The sequence below is a fragment of the Elaeis guineensis genome, chromosome 4 (assembly GCF_000442705.2).
Source record: "Elaeis guineensis isolate ETL-2024a chromosome 4, EG11, whole genome shotgun sequence".
Classification (NCBI taxonomy): domain Eukaryota; kingdom Viridiplantae; phylum Streptophyta; class Magnoliopsida; order Arecales; family Arecaceae; genus Elaeis; species Elaeis guineensis.
In genome coordinates this window covers 34,666,029-34,692,743 of record NC_025996.2, presented here as the reverse complement: position 1 = coordinate 34,692,743, position 26,715 = coordinate 34,666,029, and the positions used below count along the sequence as shown (strand labels likewise).

The 26,715-nt window shown below is 45.6% G+C and overlaps 1 protein-coding gene across 1 annotated transcript in view; it reads left to right on the top strand.

Annotated features, from left to right (window-relative positions):
- LOC105043011 (ABC transporter G family member 28-like) overlaps positions 1-26,715 on the top strand; it is a 49,233-nt gene that overhangs the window by 7,666 nt on the left and 14,852 nt on the right. Inside the window, exons 4-8 of the mRNA XM_073256285.1 lie at positions 493-556; positions 652-798; positions 1,000-1,034; positions 15,771-15,844; positions 18,414-19,273. Of these exons, the coding sequence (XP_073112386.1) occupies positions 493-556; positions 652-798; positions 1,000-1,034; positions 15,771-15,844; positions 18,414-19,273 (1,180 nt within the window). The remainder of the gene's footprint in view (positions 1-492; positions 557-651; positions 799-999; positions 1,035-15,770; positions 15,845-18,413; positions 19,274-26,715) is intronic.

Here is a 26,715-nt window from a genome sequence, read left to right as displayed (position 1 = left end):
TTTTCCAAGATTCCAAGGTGCAGGTCAGATTTTACACTAACTTGGAGAAAAGAGAATATCCACATATATTGTTTTATCAAGCTAATCATCTGTAAATATTCAGCTGTATATCCATGTGATTATTATGTGTAAAACATCAACCAATAATTAAGTAATTTAATGAAGTTAGTGAAATATGATCCTGTTGGTTTTACAAACATCTAACAAGCAACTATTAGATGGTGTGCTCTTCAGTTTTGGACCAGCAATATTGCATACTAATCTCTTGATTGCTCATCTGCAACAAAACAAAAAAAATGAAGAATGTATCCTCTAAAAGAAATCAGTTCTCAAACGATAATCTTTGATTTGAACGCACCACTATTGCAAGTTCATAATACTTGTATAAGGTGGTTTGTTAAGGTATTCAAACATCTTTCACCATATATGACAGATTATGGAAGAAGTTCCTTATTTTTTTTTCTTTCAACTTTCTGTGTTTGTCCAATGAAGCATGTCCCTTAGGTGCCTACTGCCCGCTTGCCATGCTAAACAAGACTACTGGGATTTGTGATCCGTAAGTTGATTTTCTTCACGATCCTTTTTAACATTTTCTTTTAATATTCTGGCAAAATATGGCATGTTTTGTTTATGGCTCAAAAAACTATGCAGATACAATTACCAACTACCTTCAGGAAATCCAAATCATACTTGTGGTGGTGCAGATAGGTGGGCTGACGTTGGAAGTAGTGGTGAAATCTTTTGCCCAGCAGGATACTATTGCCCAAGCACCATTCAGAAATTTTCCTGCAGTAGTGGGTATTGTTTTTATCCAACATGTCTATTTTCTTTCATTTGATCCTATGTTATCATGTAACAAACATGCTCTTGCAATAGAATTTATGAAAACAATGGACATTATCTTTTCAAATATTGATTTTAGATCTTGATTATTTGTTGTTTCTTCCTTCGGGATTTGTAGTTATTATTCTCTAACCAGCTTCATGTTGCATCTTCCAGACATTATTGCAGGGAGGGTTCTACTTCTGAAATAAGTAAGTTTTTGGTTGGTCATATGATTGAATAGCTGTTTCTAGTTATCTTTAAGAACTCTGTTTTGCTTACATAGATATTATTTTTGCAGGTTTGTAGTTCTTGTGTCATCCGGTTCATTTAATACTGTGTGTAGAAATAACAATATTGTAATTTATGGCTGTTCATTAATTTGGCTTTTCTGAATTCTTTTGAAATGATAAGGTGAACCAATAGCAAATGACACACTCATTTAATGCTACAAAGGTTGTCTAATTAAACTAGTTAAGGCAAGACTAACAAGCTAAACCAAAGCTTGCCATCAAATTAGCTGTATATAAAGATTGTAGTAACCCAAAATATAATGTAGAAAGTAGAAACAGGTTGTCACTGTAAGTTGTGTACTGACATTTTCTGTAAAGGTGTCTTATAAGATGACAACTGTGAAAAGCTTTGATCCGTTTATTTAGAGGGTTATTATGCAAGTTCCGGTGTCTAATTCATAGATAATTTTTTTTTGAAAATTTCTTCTCTATTATTAGTTTTGTTTTGGTAATTGAAATCCTTTGAATCTGTTCATGAGGATGCCTCTCTAACACTGTCACTTCCTGGAAATTATCCATTCATTCCCAGCCCTGGTTGGATATATGGACCGAAAATGGTTGTGCTGCAAGTTATATAGTCATCTTTACATGAAAAGACACTATTTATTAATCTAGCTTACTGATTGTCAGGCTCGATTTGAGGTACTCATATGGAAATAATTAAATACCAATATATTTGCATATGATAAGTCAATGCAGCAGAGTTTTCATTTATAAAAAGCCATTCTATGCCCTTAAAGAAAGTTAGAAACATTGTTCTAGTTGGCACCAAGTGTAATTCTATTGTTGTGTTGGAAGTTGCTAAACAAGAGAAGAAAAACAAAGAAAAGAGTTCTTATAGTTGCTGGAGGTGAGAAGGAAACTTCCTCTTCCTTCCCTTTAGTTGTTAGAGTTTCTATCTCATTTTCTTGGAGCGAAGGTCGCCCTGGTTCTTCTCTCTCTTCCCAAGTTGCTTTTGTTATCTTTTGCAGGATGCTGGTCCCAGTCCTAACCTACCTCTTTTGGGGGGTAAGCATGTGCCAAAGGTGCTTTGTGATTAGAGAACCCTCCCTCAATATAGTGTCAGTTTCCCAACAGATCTGGTAAGTCTATTTGCACAAAGAGAACTACTGGTGATGTCAAACTTTGTCTTCCCTCTAAGCAAGGAAGGGGCAATTTTTGCTGTGAGCTGCTAAATATAGATCCAAGGATATGTGCCTTTATGTAGGAACTCTCGTTAGCTGTATGGTGGGTATGGGTCAACTAGTGATTCCTTCTACAACTTATAAAGGAAAGTAGAAGAGGATAATTCTCATCTTTTTCTTTGAATATCATACACATCTTGGCTGTAGCATGTTATGCTTTTGAGGCTAGCGATCTTTGAAATCTATGAAGGTCACCTACCATACTTAGTTACTTGGCATAGAAGTACCCTGATTTGCATATTTGGTGTGAGAAAAGTTGTCAGATCTACCAAGATTCAAGGTAGGGTAAGTTCATGGATGGAGACTTGTTAAGGGTTGAGTAATTTAAGTGGTTTCTTGTCATGTTCAGACTAGACACTGAAAATCTCAGTAGAAAGCTCTCTTTATAATTATAAACACTCTATTTTGGTGCTCACAACTAGAAAAACTGGAATCCAGTTAGATGGAATCACATTTTGGACTTTCCACTTTGTAGTGGCATGGTGTGGGGAAGCAAGTCTTAAGGAACATCATCCTGCATTTTGTCTGGGCAGGACCTAGTCAATATAATATTACTTGTCAAATATGGTTAGATGCATGTTTCTAGGCTTGAGGAGCTCAATTGGCTAATCGAAAGGAGTGTTTGATAGAATCCGTTTCTGATCTTGTTGCAAGAACACCCAACTTGAGGTTTAATAATATTGGTAGGGAGGTGCCATAGACTTGGGCACATTTGGATGGTGATAAAGATTTAAAATGCTCATACATCTTTGAAGAAACAAAGCATAAACTCTTTGGTTATCTTAAAAGGATTAAAGAATTTTTTGGGCTTATCCTATCGATATCCACAAAGCTTATTAAGAAAGACATGACACTTTGTACTTCAAGCTGATTTTAACCTTCCCAAAAACAAAATGATGATCCACCCAGGGAGGAGGAAGCATTTCTTTCAAGTTTCAACCCACTCAACTTGGATTTTCCCAAAGTAGTATACAACAAGAGAATACAGTAAGGTTCTATGTCCATTTTTTATTAATTCTATAAAGTTGATTAAAATCCCTCTATTTATGCTAGTGTGATCAACCCTTACAAAATCCAGATATGATTCCTCTTCCATAATAGGCTCAACTTTCCTAAAATACACATGACTGGTAGAAATAATCATGTAAAAGTTAAAAAAATCTTCCTGGAGCTAGATCTTGGCTTCTAGATTAACCATTTTTTCACTTAATTCATCGAATTCTTCCTAGATTACGAGATATACTTGATTAAAGTTGTTAACAAAAAAAAAAAATTTTTACTTTGACGAATCTGTTTTGAGGCCCAAATTAGTCATAGGCTCCCAACCAGTGCATGCATTGAACCACTTAGGGGTGATGTACCAACATAGTATTCATTGAGAGTTTCATTTTGGCACTTGGGATCCTTAAAATTGATGCTAGATGAGAAGGTTATACCCATTGAAAGTTAAAGTTGGTGATTGAGCCCTAGATGTGGCATTTCTTGCTCCTGAACCTTGTCTAGACATATCCAGGATGGCCAGAGAAATCTGCAACAGGTCCTATGATTCTCTTGGATCAAAAAAATTTCAATATACATGTTTTGGGCATGCCATTCTTAAATATTTATTATTTATTCATTGCACTTGTTGGGTATAGAATCCTCCCCCAGCCGAAGTTCGTGTCAGGAGTGACCCTTCAGGGATTCTACCGACGTCCGACCTTCGGCGACATCTCTCCGGCGGCCGAGCCCCCTCGACATTCCCAAGTTCTGCCGACGGATAAACCCCCACCAGCATCGATCGGATTCTTCACGACGGACGGACCCCACCCAAGTTTTCATGATGATCGACCACCTTCTAGACTTCATCCGGACTCCTACGGGAGCCGGACTTCGTCCCCGACTCCAACTGCAGAAGACTTCATCCGGACTCCTACGGGAGCCGGACTTCGTCCCGACTCCGACCAGGAAGACTTCATCCGGACTCCTACGGGAGCGGACTTCGTCCCGACTCCAACGCAGAAGACTTCATCCGGACTCCTACGGGAGCCGGACTTCGTCCCCGACTCCAACTGCAGGAAGACTTCATCCGGACTCCTACAGGAGCCGGACTTCGTCCCCGACTCCAACTGCAGGAAGACTTCATCCGGACTCCTACGAGAGCCGGACTTCGTCCCCGACTCCAACTGCAGGAAGACTTCATCCGGACTCCTACGGGAGCCGGACTTCATCCCCAACTCCGGCGGCAGGAAGACTTTATCCGGACTCCTACGGGAGCCGGACTCATTCCCGAACTCCGACTGCAGGTAGTCTTCATCCGGACTCCTACGGGAGCCGGACTTCCGTCCGGAACTCCTGTTGCAGGTAGATCTCATCCGAACTCCTACAAAGGCGGACTCCGAACTTCTACCGCAAGCGATCTACCCCGAGCTTCTGCTACAAGCGGTCTACTTCAAATTTCTACTACGAGTGGCCCGCGTCGGATTTTCATTGTAAGCCTTCACCCGAGCTCCCATTATGGACGCATTCCTTCCGGATCTCCATTGCAGGCAGGCCTCGACCGAGTTCCTCTACAAATGATCCCCATCCGGGCTTCTACGGAGATCGGACTCCGACCGAACTCCTGTAGTGGGTAGACTCCGGACGAACTCCTACGACGCACGGGCTCCAGCAGCCGGACCCCTCCAGCGGATGAACCTCTTCAGCACCATCCGACACTCACTGACCGGTCGCCCTCCGCGAATCCTACGTAAGACGACCTTCGTCTGCAGAAAGCCCCCCGATCGAGCTCCTACAGCAAATGACCCTCACCTGTAGTGTTAACGCTCAAGGCACCCAACGGTAGAAGGCTCGCCAGCAACATCCGAGCTCCTCTCAGATGGACAGCTACCTCTCTCCGCCAGGCGCTTCGATCGAGCTTCGGCCGACAGGCCTGGACTCCCTGACAGGCCACAGTAATGGCCACGACTCTGCTCCACCTCCTGCGACGGATTCTGCTTGGCTCCACCACTCTCCGCAATCGGCTCCACGCGGCAGGCCGCAGTAATGGCCACGACTCTGCTCCACTTCCTGCGATGGATTCTGCGCGGCTCCACCACTCTCTGGCAAGTCGCGACAACGGACGCCGCTCCACTATCCGCAACAGGCTCCACGTGGCGGGTCGCGGTGATAGCCACGATCCCACCCATTTACTCTCCATAACAAACTCCTCTTGGCCCCGAGCGGCCCACTACTAGGCAGTTACAAACGTCGCTATCAATCCGTTGCCCTCTCCGCTTATAAAAAGGGGGGTCCCAGATACGTTATTCTCTAAGCTCTAATTTCTATCTCAAAACTCTGCTAAAATTTTCGTTCGAGCACTCCATTCTTGTTGAGGCAGAGAACTGACTTGAGCGTCGGAGGGTCTTGCCGGAGCACCCCCAACTCCGGTTTAGACTTCCTTTGCAGGTCCCGCGGCGACCGCGACTCCCTCGACTCCAGCTTCTCCGACGCAGGCGGATTTTTGCACCAACAGGATTGGCGCTAGAGGAAGGGCTGAACCTTCGCAGTACCCTTGTTCTTAAAGGAGCGCTCAATGGGACCGCCTTCGATCATCTTCCCCGATATCCTCTCCTCCAGTTTCCTGCCCGGCCTCCACCTGATGCCTCCCGAAGGGCATCCTCCAGACGGTCAACGACCTCCGCGGTCAGATCTCGGCGAGCTCCACAAGCCCCGGCCCCGTCTCCAGTCTCCCAGGCTCCTCCTCCGGCAACAGCAGTCGCATGGAGCGGTCAGATGATCGGCCTCCGACGGATTTCGTCAACACCATCTCGGGAGAATTCCGACAGGGAGCAACCGATGTATTGGCCGACCTCCCAAGCGGCAAAGGATTGAGGAATCCATAACCTTTACTGAAGAAGATGCTCGGGGAGTTCAATTTCCTCATAACGACACAGTTGTAGTTTCTTTAAATATAGCTAATTACGATGTCCGCCGCATTCTTGTCGACAATGAAAGTTCGGCCGACATTTTGTTCTACGACGCCTTCTCAAAAATGTCCATCCTTGACGGCCATTTGGGGCCGATTAGCTCCCCTCTGGTAGGGTTTACCGGCGATGCTGTCCCGTGGAGGGGGTAATAACTTTGACTGTAGCTACGGGTCGATATCCAAGACAATCCAGGGCTTTGGTGAATTTCTGGTGGTGAAGGCGCCGTCGGCCTACAACGCAATCCTCGGCCGACCTGGCCTCAACACTCTCCGGGCTGTGGTGTCAACCTATCATTTGAAATTGAAATTCCCTACTAACCAGGGGGTCGGAGAAGTCAAGGGAGACCAGGCCCTAGCCAGACACTGCTACAGCATAGCTTTGCAAAGAAGTGACCAATCTGACCTCTGTCCGGTTGATGGATTGGAAGCCCGCGACGATCTCGCTGAGGAAAGGGGCGGCCCAATCGAAGATCTGGTTTCGATCCCTTTGAATGATGGGAATACGGAGCATGTGGTGAAGATCGGCTCCAACCTGGTGGAAGAGGTGCGGACGCAGCTCATTGATTTCCTACGAAAGAATGCGGATGTTTTCGCTTGGGTCCCAGCAGACATGCGGGGATTGACGCAGAAGTCATGGAACACCGTCTGGCCGTCGATCCAAAGCATCGACCGACGAAAGAAAAAATCCGAGGTCATGCACCGGAGAGGCAGAAAGCGATAGCCGAGGAAGTGGACAAACTCCTGAAAGCCGGATTCATTAGAGAAGTCAATTATCCTGATTGGATTTCCAACGTTGTCCTAGTCAAAAAGGCAAACGGCAAGTGGAGGATGTGTATAGACTTCAAAAAGCTGAATAAAGCCTATCCAAAGGACAGCTACCCTCTGCCTAGAATTGATCAACTGGTGGATGCAACCTCGGGCCATGAGCTTTTCACCTTTATGGACGCATTCTCCGGCTATAATCAAATCAGGATGGCGCCAGAAGACGAAGAAAAGACTGCTTTCATTACTAACCGTGGCCTTTACTGTTACAGGGTCATGCCTTTCGGCCTCAAAAATGCAGGTGCGACCTATCAGCGGCTGGTGAACAAAATCTTCAAGGAGCAGATCGGCCGCAACATGGAGGTCTACGTGGACGACATGCTCGTGAAAAGCAAATCTTCCATGAACCATGTCGCCGACCTCGAGGAGACCTTCGGCGCCCTTCGAAAATATAAGATGAAGCTGAACCCGACTAAATGTGCTTTCGGAGTGACCTCGGAGAAGTTCCTGGGCTTCATGGTATCGGGGCGCGGGATTGAAGCCAATCCAGAGAAAATTCGCGCCATCCAGGAGATGACCGCCCTGAAGTCGATAAAAGAGGTTCAGCGCCTTACAGGGAGGGTGGCAGCCCTGAATCGCTTTGTTGCAAGGTCGGCCGAACGGTGCTTACCCTTCTTCCAAACCCTCAAGCGGCCGAAGAACTTCTGTTGGACCACTGAGTGCCAACAGGCGTTCGAAGAGCTAAGGAGCTACCTCGGCTCGCCTCCATTGTTGGCGAAGCCTGAGCCTGGAGAGGAGCTATTTTTGTACCTGGCGATCTCCCCTATGGCTCTCGCAGCAGTTCTTGTCAAGGAAAAAGCAAAGATTCAATGGCCGATCTACTACATCAGTCGCGCGTTGAGAGACGCCGAAACTAGGTATACTAAATTAGAGAAACTAACTTACGCCCTGTTGATTGCAGCCCGGAGGCTCCGACCCTACTTTCAAGGGCACACCGTAAGTTGCTCACCGACCAGCCGATCAAGGCGATCCTGCACCGGCAGATGCCTCCGGGAGGATAACGAAATGGGCGATCGAGCTCACAGAATTCGACATCAATTATCGACCTAGACCGGCAGTGAAAGCCCAGATATTGGCAGATTTTATGGTAGAGTGCACTATCTCGGAGGAGGCCGAACCTGAACAGGGCGAAATTGACGACCCGGAGCCCCGACCGAACTCCCTCGAGGAAGAAGCAGACCCCCCTGGTTGCTTTTGGGCCCTCTACGTGGACGGATCTTCCAACATGTCGGGCGCAGGCGCGGGCCTGATCTTGATCAGTCCGGAGGGAATCGTCGGGAGTACGCTCTCGCTTCGAATTCTCCGCAACAAATAATGGAGCGGAATACGAAGCTCTGATCGCAGGATTGAGGATCGCCAAAGAATTGGGAGTAGATCGGCTCCAAGTTCACAGCGACTCCCAATTGGTAGTGGGACAATCAGCGGAAACTACGAAATGCGGGAGGACAGCATGGTTAAGTATCTTGAAAAGGTAAAGGAGCTCGTCCCCGCCTTTAGTAGCTTCAACATCAGGCAGATTCCAAGATGGAAAATACCAGGGCCGATCTTCTCTCCAAGCTGGCTACACTGGCTCTGGCTGAATTGCCCAAGGGTGTTCTCTTTGAAGTTCTGAAGTGCCCAAGTACGGAAGAATCGCGGCCGTGATGGAAATTGACCATGAGCTAGTTGGATCGACCCACTGGTGGCATATCTCAGAGACGGGGTTCTCCCTCATGATGCAAAAGAAGCTCGAAAGCTCAGAAATCAAGCCTCCCGGTACATCCTTTATGAGGACAAGTTGTACAAGAGATCATACTCTTTGCCCCTCTTAAAATGTCTCCGGCCTTCGGAAGCTGACTACGCCTTGTGGGAGGTGCATGAAGGAATCTGCGGAAGCCATCTGGGGACTAGATCCTTATCCCACAAGTTGCTCCGCCAAGGGTATTACTGGCCGACAATGTATCGTGACTCAATTGAATACGTCAGAAGTGTGACCGATGTCAGAGATATGCCAACATCCAGAGACAGCCCGCCGCCGAGCTTACACCCTTGATGCCCCATGGCCGTTTGCGCAATGGGGGATGGATATCCTTGGACCCTTTTCCGTGGCGTCGGGGCAGAGAAAGTTCCTTCTGGTAGCAATTGACTATTTCACCAAGTGGGTCGAAGCCGAACCGCTGGCGAAAATCACAGAAGCTAAAGTGCAAGACTTCGTCTGGAAGTCAATCGTTTGCAGTTCGGCCTGCCGAGAACCTTAATTACTGATAATGGGCGGCAATTTGCGGGAGCGAGATTCGCCGGATTTTGTGAAGACCTAAACATCTCCCACAACTTCACATCGGTAGCCCATCCTCAGGCGAACGGCGAAGCTGAAGTGACCAACAGAACTTTGCTGCAATGAATCAAAACAAGGCTCGAAAAAGCGAAGGAACTTGGGCTGACGAACTTTATCATTGTTGTGGGCATACCGAACTACCCAAAGGTTGCCCACGGGGGAGACCCCCTTCGCCCTAGCCTTCGGAACGGAGGCTGTTATCCCAATTGAGCTCAAACTTTCATCGGCACGAATCGTGGCGTTCGACGAACATCATAATTCGCAAGGTCTTAAAGCCAACCTCGACTTGTTAGAAGAAAGGCGGGAGGTAGCTCAAGTTCGGATGGCAGCCTACAGACAGAAAGTCGCCCGCTATTACAACTCCCGGGTCAAAAACAAAGTCTTTAGAGCGGGAGACCTAGTGCTCCGACGAGCCGCTGTCTCGCAACCTTAGGATAGAGGAAAGCTTGCCCCAAATTGGGAAGGCCCATATGAAGTCAAGAGGTAGTCCGGCCCGGAACTTATTACCTCAAGGAGCTCGGAGAAGCAGACCTCCCGCGACCATGGAGCTCGAAAAACTTACGAATGTATTACCGATAACTTTATTTTAAATAAAAGTTTTATATCCACATGTCTTCTCTCTTGGCACGAGCCTATATCGACAGGACAGTCAAAACAAACCGTGTCGGGAGCAGGAGGAGAACTTCATCTCGACACAATCGAAGGTCCGGTTCTCCTTAGACCGGATGGGGGGAGAGGCCCTGCAACGCCCATATGTGCCCCCATAGCCCTGTTAGGGACAGGAGGAGAACCTCGCCCTAACTTGAGCAAAGTCGAAGGCCCGGTTACCCTTAGACCGGATGGGTGGAGAGGCCTGCAACGCCATATGTGCCCCCATAGCCCTGTTAGGGACAGGAGGAGAACCTCGTTCTAACTTGAGCAAAGTCGAAGGCCCGGTTACCCTTAGACCGAATGGGGGGAGAGGCCTGCAACGCCCATATGTATCCCCACGGCCCTGTTAGGGACAGGAGGAGAACCTCGCCTAACTTGAGCAAAGTCGAAGGCCGGTTACCCTTAGACCGGATGGGGGAGAGGCCCTGCAACGCCCATATGTGCCCCCACGGCCCTGTTAGGGACAGGAGGAGAACCTCGCCCTAACTTGAGCAAAGTCGAAGGCCCGTTATCCTTAGACCGGATGGGGGGAGAGGCCCTGCAACGCCCATATGTGCCCCCACGGCCTGTTAGGGACAGAGGAGAACCTCGCCTAACTTGAGCAAAGTCGAAGGCCCGGTTACCTTAGACCGGATGGGGGGAGAGGCCCTGCAACACCCATATGTGCCCCCACGGCCCTGTTAGGAACAGAGGAGAACCTCGCCCTAACATGAGCAAGGTCAAAGGCCCGGTTACACTTAGACCGATGGGGGGAGAGATCCTGCAACCCCATATGTGCCCCCATAGCCCTGTTAGAGACAAGAGAAGGACCTCGTCCTAACCTGAGCTGAAACCGATTACGTCAGAAATAGGGGAAGAACCTCGTCCTGACACCAATTAAGGTCTGGTCATTTAAGACCGGATAAGGAAAAGGAAACCTTCCCAGCGACCCCTCCACGCTCCCACGACCCCACTAAGAGCAGGGGAAAACCCTCACTCGAGAAAAGAAAAAAAGGGAAGAGTTAAAAAGGAAAGCGACGAACTACATCAGCGATAAATGAAAAATAAATTACATTAAAAATACAAGGGACCTCGTATCTGCGAGGATGGGGGTTCTCATCAAAATCTCGTCTCCAAAAGAGCTCTCACGCAGGCCAAGGATAAGACGGCTTCCTCAGGATGACGAGAAGCTTAGATCTCCGAGCTCGAACTCTGAAAGGAGGCGTCAAACTCGAGTGGTCCCAGACAAATCAGCGGCCATAAACAGAAGGACGGTCAATGCGACGGCGATCGGGTACCTCCGAATGGCATCGATATCGAACAAGGCAAAAGCCGAAGGAAGCTCGGCAAACGACAATTCAATATGTGAGTAAAAGAGGTAGCGAAAAATTCCCTTCTCATGTTATTTACTAAATATGCATTACAGAGCCCTTAAGGCTGAAGAAAAAAGATGACCGGAGAAGCGAGCCGACGCGGCAATGACCAGTAACTCCAAATGACATCGACAAAAAAAAAAAAAAAAAGAGAGAAAGAGGGGGAAGAAGAGAGAAAGAAGACGAAAAGAAAAGAGGAGGGGAATACAACAATAACAATAGTGAATGAAAGAAGTTCGCAGGCGACAATTTGACGCAAAGTGTGGACAAGTAACAAAATCTCCTTCTCGTTCTCGATTAACAAGATGTACGTTACAAGACCCTGAGGGCCGAGGAAAAAAGAACATTACTACAAGACTCGAAAGGAACACGTTAGGGACCACTTCAAGCTCTCGACTTCTCCTTCCGGTTCCGTCCTTCTCAGCAGTATTTTCCAGTGCGTGTGATAAACCCCTCGGCTCTCGCCCCCCGCCTCGTTCCGCTCCATTGCCGAAACCCCAACCCTAGGGGGAAAAGGGGGGATAGAATTCAAGGGGCAGCGATGGCGACGGCAGCGGCGACGACGACCTGCATCGGGAAGAACCGGAAGTACCCCGGAGACCGCAATGACGTCGGAGGCATGCACCACCACTGTGTGCTCCACGACGACCACCATCCTAGGTACTTCGGCAAGGTCGGCATGCGCTACTTCCACCATCCCCGCAACAAGTTCTACTGCCCGCCGTCAGTGCCGACCACCTCTGGTCCCTCGACCCCGACGACGTCAAGAAACCTGCACAGCTTATGACGACAACTCTACCCCCTTGACCGGTGTCGTCTCGTTCAACTACTCCGAAATTCTCGGGCGGAACGCGCTCATCGATTGGTTCCGTTATTAAATCCCTGTTGTTGAAGGAATTCTCCCTCGAGCCCCCTTCGAGGCGGTGGGAACCCTTAGTGACGGTTCGGCAGCCGCAGAACTTGCAGGCCACTGTCTTCCCCCTCCTACTCCTCTCGATCCATAACATCCTCTCGAGATTGGCCTTCGGGGCAGAAGCCCCGGTGGGAGAACTCGAAAGGGCTCGAAAGACTGAAGGCGGCGGGAGCCGGCGGAGATGGCGAAGATTGGTGCGAAGAATGCTCAGAGTCGAAAAGGGGATCGATGGGGTGACTAAACACTCGGGCAGAAGAAAGGCGTCGACTCTCGGGCGAAATGAAGTCCCTGGAGGGAACGAGGGGGCTTAAATAAGCAACGGGGCCTGGCACAGTTATGGTGGCGGATATCCCCAGGTCAACCTGTGCCCGCACGTGTCCCACTCACCATGGCGTAGAGCTGACTGCTGGCGGGATCATTATGGTGCGGCGCTTAGGACTACGTTCTGGTGAGAATTTCGAAAGGACTCTTCGGATCGCCCTAATTGGAAAAAGACTCCAGCACGCGCGCATTGAATGCCAGGATTTTTGAGGACGGACGTGCGCAGGATTCGAGGGGGCAACTTCGGCTGTGAAAATTTCTCTGTACTTCCTTCATTCAAAACTCGAACTCGGAAGTAGGGGGACTGGTGTTGGGTATAGAATCTCCCTCCAGCCGAAGTTCGTGTCAGGAGTGACCCTTCAGGGATTCTATCGACGTCCGACCTTCGGCGACATCTCTCCGGTGGCCGAGCCCCCTCGACATTCCCAAGTTCTGCCGACGAATAAACCCCCACCAGCGTCGATCGGATTCTTCACGACGGACGGACCCCACCCAAGTTTCCACGATGATCGACCACCTTCTAGACCTCATCCGGACTCCTACGGGAGCCGGACTTCGTCCCGACTCCACCGGAAGACTTCGTCCCGACTCCACGCAGGAAGACTTCATCGGACTCCTACGGGAGCCGACTTCGTCCCTGACTCGACCGCAGGAAGACTTCATCGGACTCCTACGGGAGCCGGACTTCGTCCCCGACTCCAACTGCAGGAAGACTTCATCTGGACTCCTACGGGAGCCGGACTTCATCCCCGACTCCAACTGCAGGAAGACTTCATCCGGACTCCTACGGGAGCCGGACTTCGTCCCCGACTCCAACTGCAGGAAGACTTCATCCGGACTCCTACGGGAGCCGAACTTCGTACCCGACTTTGACTGCAGGAGCCGGACTTCGTCCCCGACTCCAACTGCAGGAAGACTTCATCCGGACTCCTACGGGAGCCGGACTTCGTCCCCGACTCCGGCGGCAGGAAGACTTTATCCGGACTCCTACATGAGCCGGACTCCTTCCCCGAACTCCGGCTGCAGGTAGTCTTCATCCGGACTCCTACGGGAGCCGGACTTCCGCCCGGAACTCCTATTGCAGGTAGATCTCATTCGAACTCCAAAAGCCGGACTCTGAACTTCTACCGCAAGCGATCTACCCCGAGCTTCTGCTACAAGTGGTCTACTTCAAATTTCTAGTACAAGTGGCCCGCACCGGATTTTCACTGTAAGCCTTCACCCGAGCTCTCATTGTGGATGCATTCCTTCCGGATCTCCATTGCAGGCAGGCCTCGGCCTAGTTCCCTCGACAAATGATCCCCATCCGGACTTCTACGGAGATAGGACTCCGACCGAACTCCTGTAGTGGGTAGACTCCGGACGAACTCCTACGATGCACGGGCTCCAGCAGCCGGACCCCTCCAGCGGATAAACCTCTTCAGCGCCATCCGACACTCACTGACCGGTCGACCCTCCGCTGAATCCTGCGTAAGACCGACCTTCGTCTGCGGAAAGCCCCCCGACCGAGCTCCTACAGCAAATGACCCTCGCCTGTAATGTTAACGCTCAAGGCACCCAACGGTAGAAGGCTCGCCAGCAACATCGGAGCTCCTCTCAGATGGACAGCTACCTCTCTCCGTCAGGCGCTTCGATCGAGCTTCGGCCGACAGGCCTGGACTCCCTGATGGGTCACAGTAATGGCCACGACTCTGCTCCACCTCCTGCGACGGATTCTGCGCAGCTCCACCACTCTCCGCAACCGGCTCCACGCGGCAGGCCGCAGTAATGGCCACGACTCTGCTCCACTTCCTGCGACGGATTTTGCGCGGCTCCACCACTCTCTGGCAAGTCGCGACAACGGACGCCGCTCCACTATCCGCAACAGGCTCCACGTGGCGGGTCGCGGTGATAGCCACGACCCCACCCATTTACTCTCTATAACAAACTCCTCTTGGCCCCGAGCGGCCCACTACTAGGCAGTTACAAACGTCGCTATCAATCCGTTGCCCCCTCCGCCTATGAAAAGGAGGGTCCCAGATACGTTATTCTCTAAGCTCTAATTTGTATCTCAAAACTTTGCTAAAATTTTCGTTCGAGTACTCCATTCTTGTTGAGGCAGAGAACTGACTTAAGCGTCGGAGAGTCTTGCCGGAGCACCCCCAACTCCGGTTTAGACTTCCTTTGCAGGTCCCGGCGGCGACCGTGACTCCCTCGACTCCAGCTTCTCCGACGCAGATGGATTTTTGCACCAACAGCACTTAAGAAATTTTAATTAATTTTACTTATATGATTTCTCATTTTAACAATTAATAATAATTAGCATATAATTCATTTAATATCTTCTATGATTGATAAATTAAAAGAAATTTGAGTCATCCTGAATGATACATTGTTCTTTTTTTTGAAAAAAAAAGGGGCGAGTGGAAACCAGCCAGAAATTTGGTGACGGAAGAATTTGAACCCAGTTATAACTACCAGTCATGACTATAAACTGCACTAATTGAAGCATCCTCAAAAAATAACTCATGCTGATTCTATCTTTTGTGGATAATCTGTTAAGGCTTTATCTTGAAGCTAGCAACAGACAATGCTATGGAGCTGGATGCCAAAGCCTTCAATTTTCCATGAATGCTAATCAAGAAAGCAATCTAACTCATACATGAACCTTTTGATACATTTTATATATATATATATATATATATATATATATATATATAAGTTATGGATGTAATCAAGGTACGCCATACCCTACCGAATCAAATGGTGTGGGGTGTACACACTGTACTGGTTTGGCACTGGTACTTTTTTTTTTGGTGGGGGGCCATGGGGGTGGGGGGAGGAGGTGGAGCATACTGATACTTGGTATGCAGAATTAGCCTCCATATCGGGCATATTGACACCATGACAGGTGGCACCGGTACAGGGCCCGGTATCGAGATGGCATACCTTGAGTGTAATGCCTTGGAGATAGGTGCTAAATTTATACCAAATAACAAAATACTGTAATGCATTGTTAGCAGCTGGTTCAACATCTTTTTTTATTTCTGATCTCCAATAGATATGATTCAAGTGCTTGTTACAGCAAGTTTTGCCAGCCTATATTCTTTTTTTGGTTTTTCCATTGCTTCTTGAGCTGGCATTCTTGATTGAAACTCATAATTAACTTTCAGGATGCTACATCAAGAGCCAATGTAAGCCAAATTCTGCAAATCAAAATATCACTTTATTTGGCGCTTTGTTAGTGGTAAGTGTTTTTAGCTTTATTTTACTTGGGCATTTTTGTCTCTTTAAAAATCAGAGCAGTTGCTTGAAATTATCTCTCTTAGTGGTAAAAATATAAATATCATTACATTCCTAATAATTGTTTTAGAATTAGAAACAGACATTAGTCTTGTATGGAATTTTTTAAAGCTCTTTGTACCTGCAAAGGATAATTAATAATGTGATTTAAAGTAAGTCATCACAAAACTGTCATTTTCTCTTCCTAGATGTCTAGAATTACTTGGTTGATTCATCAAAGTTGTTGTGGCTCAAAATGAATGCACTTAGACCTGACTTGGAGTTAGGGCCATGAGCTCTAGGGGTCAGCCAATGGTGGTTTTTAGGGGTGTAAGCAAGGTTCACCATCTTGGTACTGGGCTCTGCACCAGTGCTAACCTGTTACTATATTGGTAAGGGGCCAGTTTGACGTACCGAGTGTCCATACATCCCTGTACTACATATCCATATCGAACTGATACTTATGGTATGCCTTGTATCTGATTCGGTACAGTATGACAAACCTTGGGTGTAAGATATTTACCTAGAATTGTTGACTCTTGCATAGAGCTGTGTAGGTTTTGTTTGGGCTTAAACTAGGCCTCTATTAAAGGATTACACATAGGTTTCATGCAGCAAGGAGATAAAAGTACAATAGACTGCTTTTCTATCGAGATCTGATGCTTTATATTGGTTTGCTGGGGGAAGCTATTTGCATGAGGCACTTTATGGAACGAAAATTTTCTGGGGCTTCAGCAAGGAGGGGTAATTTAACTTCTGTGGATGCAGGAAAAGGAGGGGAAGATTTAAGGTGCATGGATGAAAGTTATGATACAAGCAAGGTTTGAAATCTTTACCGCATTGTTCCATCTCAAACCCTTGTCAAGCATTGTATTGATCCATATCCATATGAGGTTGTTGTCTGGTTCAGTGAGCATGACTAGGTACAAGGGGCATCTCACGTCTCCTACCATATTTGTGCATGCATTATACAGGGGACCTTGGAGAAAATATGTGGAAAAGCTTGAAATATACATATGTACACAGCTACATGCACACATACATGCATATATTGTGTATGTATGTACATAGAGAGAGAGAACACAGTAAAAGTAAAATTTTTGGTACAATTCCTGGTTCCTTCCAGCTGTTCCAATTGTCAGGGACCTCAGTACCTGTAAAAAGGGGTCCACCCCATATTGGCTATTATGAACCAAGACATTGACTGGAATGGGTGATGTCCACTGTACTGACACTTGGTATGGCCTGGAATCTTGGTAATTCAGTCACATGCCATTTTTTCCTCTTTATTGTTGTGTCCTATGTTTATTTAGAGGCATTATAAGATTCCTTGGTGCATACTTTAGGATTAGGGATGTTTTTGGAGGACTCTGAATTTGAGGTTGGGGCTTATTCTTGAGCACAAGGCCCAAGGAGAGGTCCTGTGCCAATATACCACCTAAGTACAAGACACAACATAACAAGGAGGAAAGAGAACAAGAAGGCAGGAGTGCAAAACGTGGGTACCATAAACTCAGTACCAAATTGGTCTTGGTACCAATGTAGCATCATAAATCCAATTGTGGATTGTTAGATAGCTCTTCGTTCCAAATCATGAATTATTTTATTTGTGAAATAAAACTATGTAGACAAATTCAGTTTTTTGTTGATAATGCTTCTTTTTCAGAAAAATGTTGATAAATGCTAGTTTTTTTCAAATATTAGACCTACTCTTTAATGTAACTTAGGTATCTTACTTTTGTGATTATAGTGCTGCCGGTTTATGATCAAATATTATGCAAGATGCAGAAATACATATACAAATACATGCATGAAAGCATGTGTATGTGATGTATTCACACACAATCCCGACCTTAACTCTACACAAATTCATGCTGACCCATAAAAATATTGTCCCAGAGAGGGGCTGGGCTTATCATGTGGAAGGATAACTCAGGCTTGCTTATTGGTTATAACTCAGGCTAGCTCATTGGTTATGTCATTTTAGATCATAACACTGAAGAATAATTTTCTGAAGTTTCTACAGTATGAAACATTTTAAACAAGGACACAAGGCTAAGTTTGATAGACAAAATGGCATCTATACTCACTGAAATAATTATAAGCCTCAGACAGTCACAAAATATATTTTTTGAGGCCCAAATTTGTGCCGAACTTTTGTAGAACCTGCCTTCATCTTTAGCCTCGTTTCAACCATCATCAGCAGTTGTTGCACACAGAACTCCCATATTTGAAAATTATAAAATGTGCTGTTGTTACCTATGGAAGAAGAGGCACCTTTAATATAATATTTATGATTTTTCTACAAGCATAATAGTCACTATCAATTTCCTAGCGTCTAAAGCAATGCTATACATAACAGGAATTAAAAGATAAAAACATTGTCATAGACCACTTGTCAATGTACTTTTTGATATTACTGCAACTTCCTAAGCCATGGTGATGGCACAATAGTCCTAAATATATATGTTACTTTGTCTATCCTAGCTTAATCTTGAGCATAAGATACTTGCCTTTTGTTTCTGTTACTGTAGGTTGCATTGAGTTTGTTATTGTTGATAATATACAATTTCTCTGGCCAAATTATCACTTTCCACAAAAGAAAACAAGCCAAATCTAGGGAAGCTGCTGCAAGGATGGCTAGAAAAACTGTACAGGCTCGTGAAAGGTGGAAAAAGTTGAAAGGAATTGCAAAGAAACATGCAGGTGGGCTTCAGAATCAATTATCTTCTACGTTTTCGTGCCAAAGTTCTGTTGAACAGCAAGAGGAGCTGAAGTTTCTCAGTCAATCTCAGCAATCATCACCAGCATCCACATCAAAAAACAGGGAACCAGAAAATGTTATTAAAGTGATGCATTCACTTGAAGAGTACTCTGACAGCGGAGGATTCAGTCTGGAAATCGAAGATAAAAACTTTAACAAAAGCATGCCTAGAGGTGAAAAAATGCATACTCGTAGCCAGATATTTAAGTATGCATATGGTCAAATTGAAAAAGAAAAGGCTGTGCAACAGCAAAACATGAACTTGACCTTTTCAGGACTAGTTTCTATGGTTACTGCAGCTGAAATCAGAACCAGGCCTATGATAGAGGTTGTTTTCAAGGACCTAACTCTATCTTTAAAGGGAAAACAACTTCTAAGGTGTGTGACAGGAAAACTTATGCCTGGCCATGTAACTGCGGTCATGGGCCCTTCAGGTGCAGGAAAAACCACCTTTCTTAATGCTCTGGCTGGAAGGACAACTGGATATGAGATGAGTGGTTTAGTTCTTATAAATGGAAAGGTTGAACCTATTCGTGCATATAAGAAAATCATTGGTTTTGTACCACAAGATGATGTTGTACATGGAAACTTGACAGTGGAGGAGAACCTTTGGTTCAGTGCAAGGTGCAGGTAAGAATTGTCTCAATTCATACACTGCATATATTAATGTTTTATGTCAAAGCATTACCTTCATCACTGAATATCTATGACAATATTTAAATATTTAGAAATTTTGTCTCCTTGTTCATTCATTCCATGCTTGCTCTACAAAATTTACTTTACCTTTCTTTTTTTTTTTTTTTTTTTTTTGTGAAGGTTATATTTAGGATTATATCTGGATTAATAATGTGGCCTTTGAGACTTTCTAAACATTATCATATCAGGATTGGTGGGCAGATTTCGTCCTGGACATTAAAATTTGCATAACTGATGGATTTTGCATAGTTATCTTGCTCCTATTCTCTTTTAGTTTTCTCTTTTTTTTTTTAATTTCAGATCTAAACTTTGTTTCTCTAGAAATTAAAAGAACTTAAGGCAGCAACCTTCATGGTCTGCCTTGGTTTCATATACTTCTGTTCAAGTTTCTGTTATCTAGAAATTGTTATGGCAGCTTGCCCTCAACATCAGGACTCGTGTTTGTCTTCCTGGAATCTGTTTGACTACACATGCATATTTAATTTCAGGAGTTCTGAAGTTTATCAAGACATCTTGTCCTTATGTAATCTTGTGGTCATCATTTATTGCTGATTGTGCATGGATAGAAACACGTAGCAACAGATCTGCTACCAGATTTGATGTGTCTATTTATCAGATTTTTTTTCTACCACTTAGAGCAAAAAAGAAAAATCTATACTATTTTCTTGATTAGAAATCATGGATTTCCTGCTGCTCTATTTTGAGGATAGCAATCTATCCTTTCCAGAATTCAGAAATGGAAGTCATGGAGCAGAATAATCTCAATGACGAGTAACATGTTTTAGCCATGTGATAGGATAGAAGAAAGAGAGAGAGAGAGAGAGAGAGAAGAGGAAGAAGAAGAAGGGAGAGAAGAGGAGGAGAAGAAGTAGAGGAGAGAGGAAGGCAAGGGGAGGGAGAAAGGAGGATATCTCAATAATGTAAATTGTGTTCTCATTAATATAGCAATGGGTTTATGTGGACAACCCAAAACCCTAATAAGTGTCCGCATAAAAATAAATTCTAGTCCAAATAAAATTCTATAATCCCAATAAAAATAAAAGTTTCTAAATTCTTGGATAAAATAAAATCTCTTAGTTTCTATATTTGTGCCTAACATAAGTGCACGAGATTTCTTATTAGTGGATAGTCTATTGCTAAGGTCCATAATCTCAGTATTGGGTACTATATCAGCACATTACTGGTTTGATACGGTATGACCAGTATGGTATGGTTAATTCCCCACAATGAGACAGATCTCAATCTCTTATTTGCACTGTTTATCAAGGTATCGCTCAAAATCATATGGTATGGGCCGATATAGTTCAATATGCATCATGATATGGGATAGTACTGCTTGATTCAAACTGGTATGGATCACTGTCGGCCAGTTCAGGTCAATTTGGGGCTTGTGCCAAGCCCAAACTCTATCTCATCTCGATTCTGTTTGGGTGCCGGTTAGTATGCTCTACGCCCGATCCAAGCAGTTCGAGATGAGATGGCAATCATTTGTTTTATCTTATGGGACGTTGGCCCAATCAAATAGGCAAAATTGTTGTTAGTGGGAGATATGCTAAAAGGAAGTTACATTATTTGATAATGGGCCCTTGTTTGCACTAATAGTAGAATTTGTTATTATTGGATTGGAAGAAAATTGATGAACTAGCTTTAGAAATTGAACCAACAACTATTAGTTTAGTTGGTTGGCACCGCTGTTCTTAGGTAGGGATGGCAATGGGTCAGGGAAGCCATTACTCATGCCTAGCCCGTTCTTGCCTCGAAGTGGGTAAAGTCTTGGGAGAGGGCGGAGCAGGAAGAATGAGATAGGATAGGTTGGGCAGATTGGGTCAAGTAAATCTATAATAATTAATTTTTTCAATACAAATTCATTTGTTTGCTTCGAGGAGGGGATTTGTGAAGATATATATATATATATCTAGGTCGAGTCTGGGGCAGGTTTTACCATTACCCGCACCCGTCCTGGATATGAGTCGAATTGGGTTGGATGCCCGATGGACGGAGTAAATTGCCAATGCCTATCCTTAGCGATTGCTTTTGGAGAAGTTCTAGGTTTCAAATTCTGGTTGTGGCGTACTACCGCAGTATCACTTAGGAAGAATTGATGAACTAGCTCAGAATAGTATGGATTCATTGTGTGCAATGCTAACTTGTCTTTTTAACCCTGTTAAGGTGACTTGGGAGGCTTTATATGATAGGCACTCTGCTCAGAAGGTTTTATGAGTAAATGAATATTCTAAGGTTAGATAAGGTCCCAAAACCATAAAGAATGTCATATTACCAAAAGAGATATGTTTAAGAAGTTGAATGTGTGTTAACTTCTCATAAAGACCTTGTCGAGTTTCAAGTGGTAAAACTATTTCTGGGTTAGACTAAAATTATCAACATTTGCATGGAGAATTTTTAATCGAGGAGTGGATTCCACCTATTAATTCCTTCATCTCAACCCATCCCATCTGCACACATTGGAGGAAAATCTGCCTTTCCTACCTTGACTTTGAAGAACAGTGGAGGTCATGGTCTTGCTATACAAGGAGGAAGTGATCCCTTTAGTGGAGGACATGAATCAGGGGGATGCTATAATAGAAGCTATGAAATTTGTGCAATCAATGTGGGTTAACTAATCATACAACATCAATATGCTATGACCTTCATGGAAAATCTAGGAAAATCAAGCTTCACTTACTACTCTTAATAGGCCTTCCTTGAGAAACTTAATTGTCCTAAACAGGAAGAGTAGAACTAACTTACCAGGAAAATTTTAGAACTATTTATTGAATACTTCTTTGTTAAATGAGCTGCCACATTAGGTAATGCAAGTATTATCATGTTTTGGCGCAAAGCTGGTATTTTTTTTTTCCTTTGGAGGGCTTATTCAGAAAAAACTATGTAACCATGATCATATTGTAAATTTTAGTATAAGGGAAATAAGAAGTGCTGTTATTGAATTTGGGGAGTTAACTTCCAAGTAAAGATACCATAACTAGAACGATGTTACATATTAAAAAATATAAAACGAATTACATAACTATATTATGTTGAAAAAATTTGTGAGCTATTCGAGTCCATATCATATATCCATGTGTTTTGGGGGAAAGTCATGTTTAAGTATTTACTAATAATTTACATACAACAAATATTTTGAGTCAATAAACTAAAAAAGGCATATTATATGAACATGCCAAATTCCAATAGCTCAGATTTGTTATATATCCTTATGTCATTGTGATGATCAACAATAAAGAGGATTAAATGATGAGATCTGGAAAAGTTGCTTATCTTTAACCTTTTGAACCTTGCAAGGTGATCTCCAATTGTGTTGCTTCCAACATCCCAACAATTAACATTAAGCAATGGGCATGGATGAGAATAGTGAAAAGGAGGAATGAGGGAAGAAGGGTATCTTAGGACTTTGAAAATTGGGATATTGGTGCCAGAATCATAGAGAGAGGAGTATCTTGGTTTGTTTAGTTTTATTTTTTCTTTAAATTTTCCTTTTTATAAGGTAGGACCGTAGGAATAACTGAATAAGGATCAAACTGTGGGTTGTAAGATGTCTTTTTGTTTTTTTTTTGAGGCAGGTTGTAAGATGTCATTATATCATTTGTGGTTTCTTTTTTTACTCTTTTTGTTTCTATAAATAGCTGCAATGCATTGATTTTAGGGGTGTAGCTTGAGTGTAATGTCAAGATTATAAGGACATGTAGGTTAGGCTTATGTAGTGTTTCTATATTGGAGAAATTAGGACAACATCATAGGGAGTTTTTTTTTCGTTAGCAAGTGTAAAGAGCCAAAGATTTTAGAGGCCTCAAGTTTGTGATGACCCCTTGATTATTCAAGGGACCACTTCCATTGGTCCCTAGAGAAGTTCCAGTTTCCTCCAAGTGTGGGGTTGAGGGGGCATAAACAAATTTCATGAATTATAGGTGCAGGATTCTTGATCATATGTTAGATGAGATTAGCACATGATCAATTACTCTTGTAGATGAAATTTTTTAAATTGGTTCGAAATGTAACTAGCTTTTAGTTCCACCTTATAATTGTTAGGGTAGGAAGTGGGCTTGAGTCTTTTTAAGTAATATGGGCTAGGTTGACCTTATGATGTGGTTTGGGTTGAAAATTGATAGGTTGTGTCAAGTCTATGCTGAAAAAAATGAAAGCCCAAAAAGATTTTAGGCCAAATTCATGCAGCCCTTGGTTCAACTTAAGCTTGGCAGAAAGCCTGAGTTAGGGCTGGAAGTGGGCTCGGGCCGGCTCGAGGCTCATCGGGCCGGATTTCGGGCTTAGCCCGAAACCATTCAGGCTGGGCTCGGCCAAAAAAATAGGGCTCGTTTTACTTTCGAGCCGGGCTCGGGCCTACCTTTGGCCCGGTCTGGACCCAGTCCGAGCCCGAGCTCGAGCCGAATTTTAGTCCGATCATGAGCCCGAGCCCAAATTTTAAGGCTTTCATCTGGCATTCCATCCCTCAGTCTTCCTTCCGAGTCTCGATTTTTTCCATCGAGGTCTCGTCTCGAAGAGCCGTAGCCCTGTCTGTCGATCATGGTCGTCCTCACTCCCGATCCTCCCTGCTCTCCCGTCGGTCTCCGCTGTCGCTCTCCTTCCGATCGTCAACGGCGTCAAGCTCCCCCCTCCAATCTCCCGCAGGTGCTCTCCTTTCCACAGGTCCGCCTCCGTCGCACCCGTTCTCCCCTGGACCGCCACTCCCTCGAGCCTCGATTGTCACTCCCAAGCCCCCATCTCCCTTCGACCGCCACTCCCAAGCCCCTGTCTCCCTCTGATCGCCACTCTCTAGAGCCTTGATCGTCACTCCCAAGCCCCCGTCTCCTCTCGACCGTTGCTCCCAAGCCCCACTCCTAGTCTCCCTCGACCGCCTCGACCTCTCTCAGAGAGTTCGACAAGCTCTTCGACGATGTCGGCGAGGCTTGCGGTCGGTCTTGCCGTCCACGCCAGTCTCAACTGCAGCCACAGCCACCGCCGCCTGGCTCCTCACCGCTCATGCCCACGCCTTTGAGACTGGCGTCATCTTCACCGAAACCGATGGTGCCGACAGGCCAAGCTCGAGCTGTAGGAGCCAGGAGGTCGTCGTCGTCGTTGCCGGAGACCTAGCAGGCATCGTCATCGTCGTGGCTAGCCAGCGGAATGGGTTAGGGCTTTAGATTTTTTTTAAGAGGGAATCGGGAGTGATGTTGGCAGTGGGCTGGCCCAATCTATTCGGGTCGGGCTCGGCCTGGGTCTTTCAAAAATTTTTGGCCTAAGTCCGGCTCGAAGCCCGATAAAAAAAATTTCAGACTGGGGTCTGGCCAGATCCGGCCCGACCCACTTCCAACCCTAGCTTGAGTTATTTAGTACACAGAAAATATAAATTTTATGTGATGTGTCTTATCATAGCCACTCATCAATTGAGATCGATTGAGATCAAGGTCTACTGTCTTGATCCATACCGACCATAATTCATTGAATCGTCCTAAATCGGATAGTTTAGGGCATGCAGAACCATACTGGCGGCCTACCAGTATGGTTCTGGTGTGAAATTCAGAACACCGGCAGGAGGAAGGAAGGAGAGGAAAAGAGAAAGAGGGAGGGAAGGAGAGGGAGAGAGACCCTCCAAGCAAGATTTGCGAAACCGGTACCGACGGCCGTATCAGTCGATTAGCGGTACGATTCGGCATGCCTCCATTCTGTTCCGAACCGAGGGAACTGATGAAAAAAATGGAGCCGAATCGGAGAAAAAAAAGAGAGAAAGAAGAGAGGAAGAAAGAAAAAGAGAGAAGGAGGTCCGTCGGAGGGCCTCCGATAGGCCGTCGTGGCGCACGGGTGGCGTTTACGCCGCTCGCGGCTCCACGGCGTGAAACAGGGGCGATCCGCCCTTGTTTCTTGTATTTTTTTTTTTAAAAAAAATTAAATGAAGTCGGCACTGGGTTTGCCGGCTTCACTTACGCTGCCGACGGCCATGGCGGCTTGCCGGAGGCCCTCCGGTGAACCCCCCCTCTCTCTTTTTCTTCCTCTCTCTTTCTCTTCCTCTCTTTTCTTCTTTTTCTCTCTTTTCTTCTCCAGCACTGGCATGTGTCGTTTTTCCATGTCGGAATCGTCTCGATTCTTCGTCGGTATGGTTCGGCACATCCCAAACCAGCCAATTTAGGACAGTTTCGAAAATGCTGCTTCGAAGGTTGCCAAAGGGCTGCTACACCCGTTAGACGGCTGGCAAAGGGGGAAGGGAGAAGGAATAGAGAGGGAGATAGATGAGGAGGGAAGGAAAAGGGGAGGGAGATAAAGCCTCTAGAGGCCCACTGAGAGTATTGGAGGTCGGAGTCGGCTGATCGAAATAAGCGTAGAAGCTCCTGTTTCATATTTCTTTGGGGGATATTGGGTGAAGTTAATAATGATGTTTTGAACTTTATTTAATTTTTTTTATTTTTCTGACAAATAGTGAAATCAGCAAATTTTTAAACTTTTTTTATTTTGCTGACAAATAGTGAAATAGCAAATTTATTGCCGACTTCACTATGACTCAATAAAAAATCTAAAATCGCGATCGAAACATGAGCGGTCACCTCTATTTCAATCATCGAAAGGCGGGGAGGAGGATTCAGGCCTTTATGGCGTCCAGTGGCCACCACAGGCCTTTGTCTGTCTCCCCGCCCTCTTCTTCCCTCCCTCTCCCTCCATCTATATCCTCCCTTTGCTCTCTTGGTTCGGACTTTTCTGCTCATCTGGTCATTCGAAGGCCTCCACGATCCTCCAACGGCTACCATCAGCATCTTCGCCATCTCCCTCTCCTTTCCCTCGCCCCTCTTTCTCTCTTTCTTTTCCTCTCTTTGGTTCTTCCTTTTCCCTGCTTTCTTTACCATGTTGATTTGGGCCTGGTACGGAATGGTACAGAGGTGTATCGAACTATACCACTGGCTGACCAATATGAGATCGGGTTCTGGCATGACGAATCTTGATACTGACCATGCTGACCATATCATGATTTAGTTTGGCATATGAGTTGAACTTAATTTGCGAACCACCACGAACCGGATAGTTTGGGCATGCCAAACCATACCAGCGGTTAATCGATACGGTTCAGACATTCGATTTGGACCACTGGCAAAAGCAGAGCGAGGGAGAAGGAAAGAGAGGAAGATAGAGAGAGAGGAGGGGAGAGAAAGAGATGGAAAGGCCGATGGTGACCCGCTGAGGTCTCTGGGTCTCCAGGGTCCTCTATGAGAGACATTAGAGAGAGAGAGATAGAGTGAGAAAGGAGAGATGGAGGGAGGGAAAGATGGCGGGGAGGCTGTCGTGGTCGTTAGATGGCGGAAATCCATCCTGCGGATGTTGGGTTCGAAACAGGGACGACGCACTTGGGTTTATCCTGCTTTTTAAAACATGCGATTCAC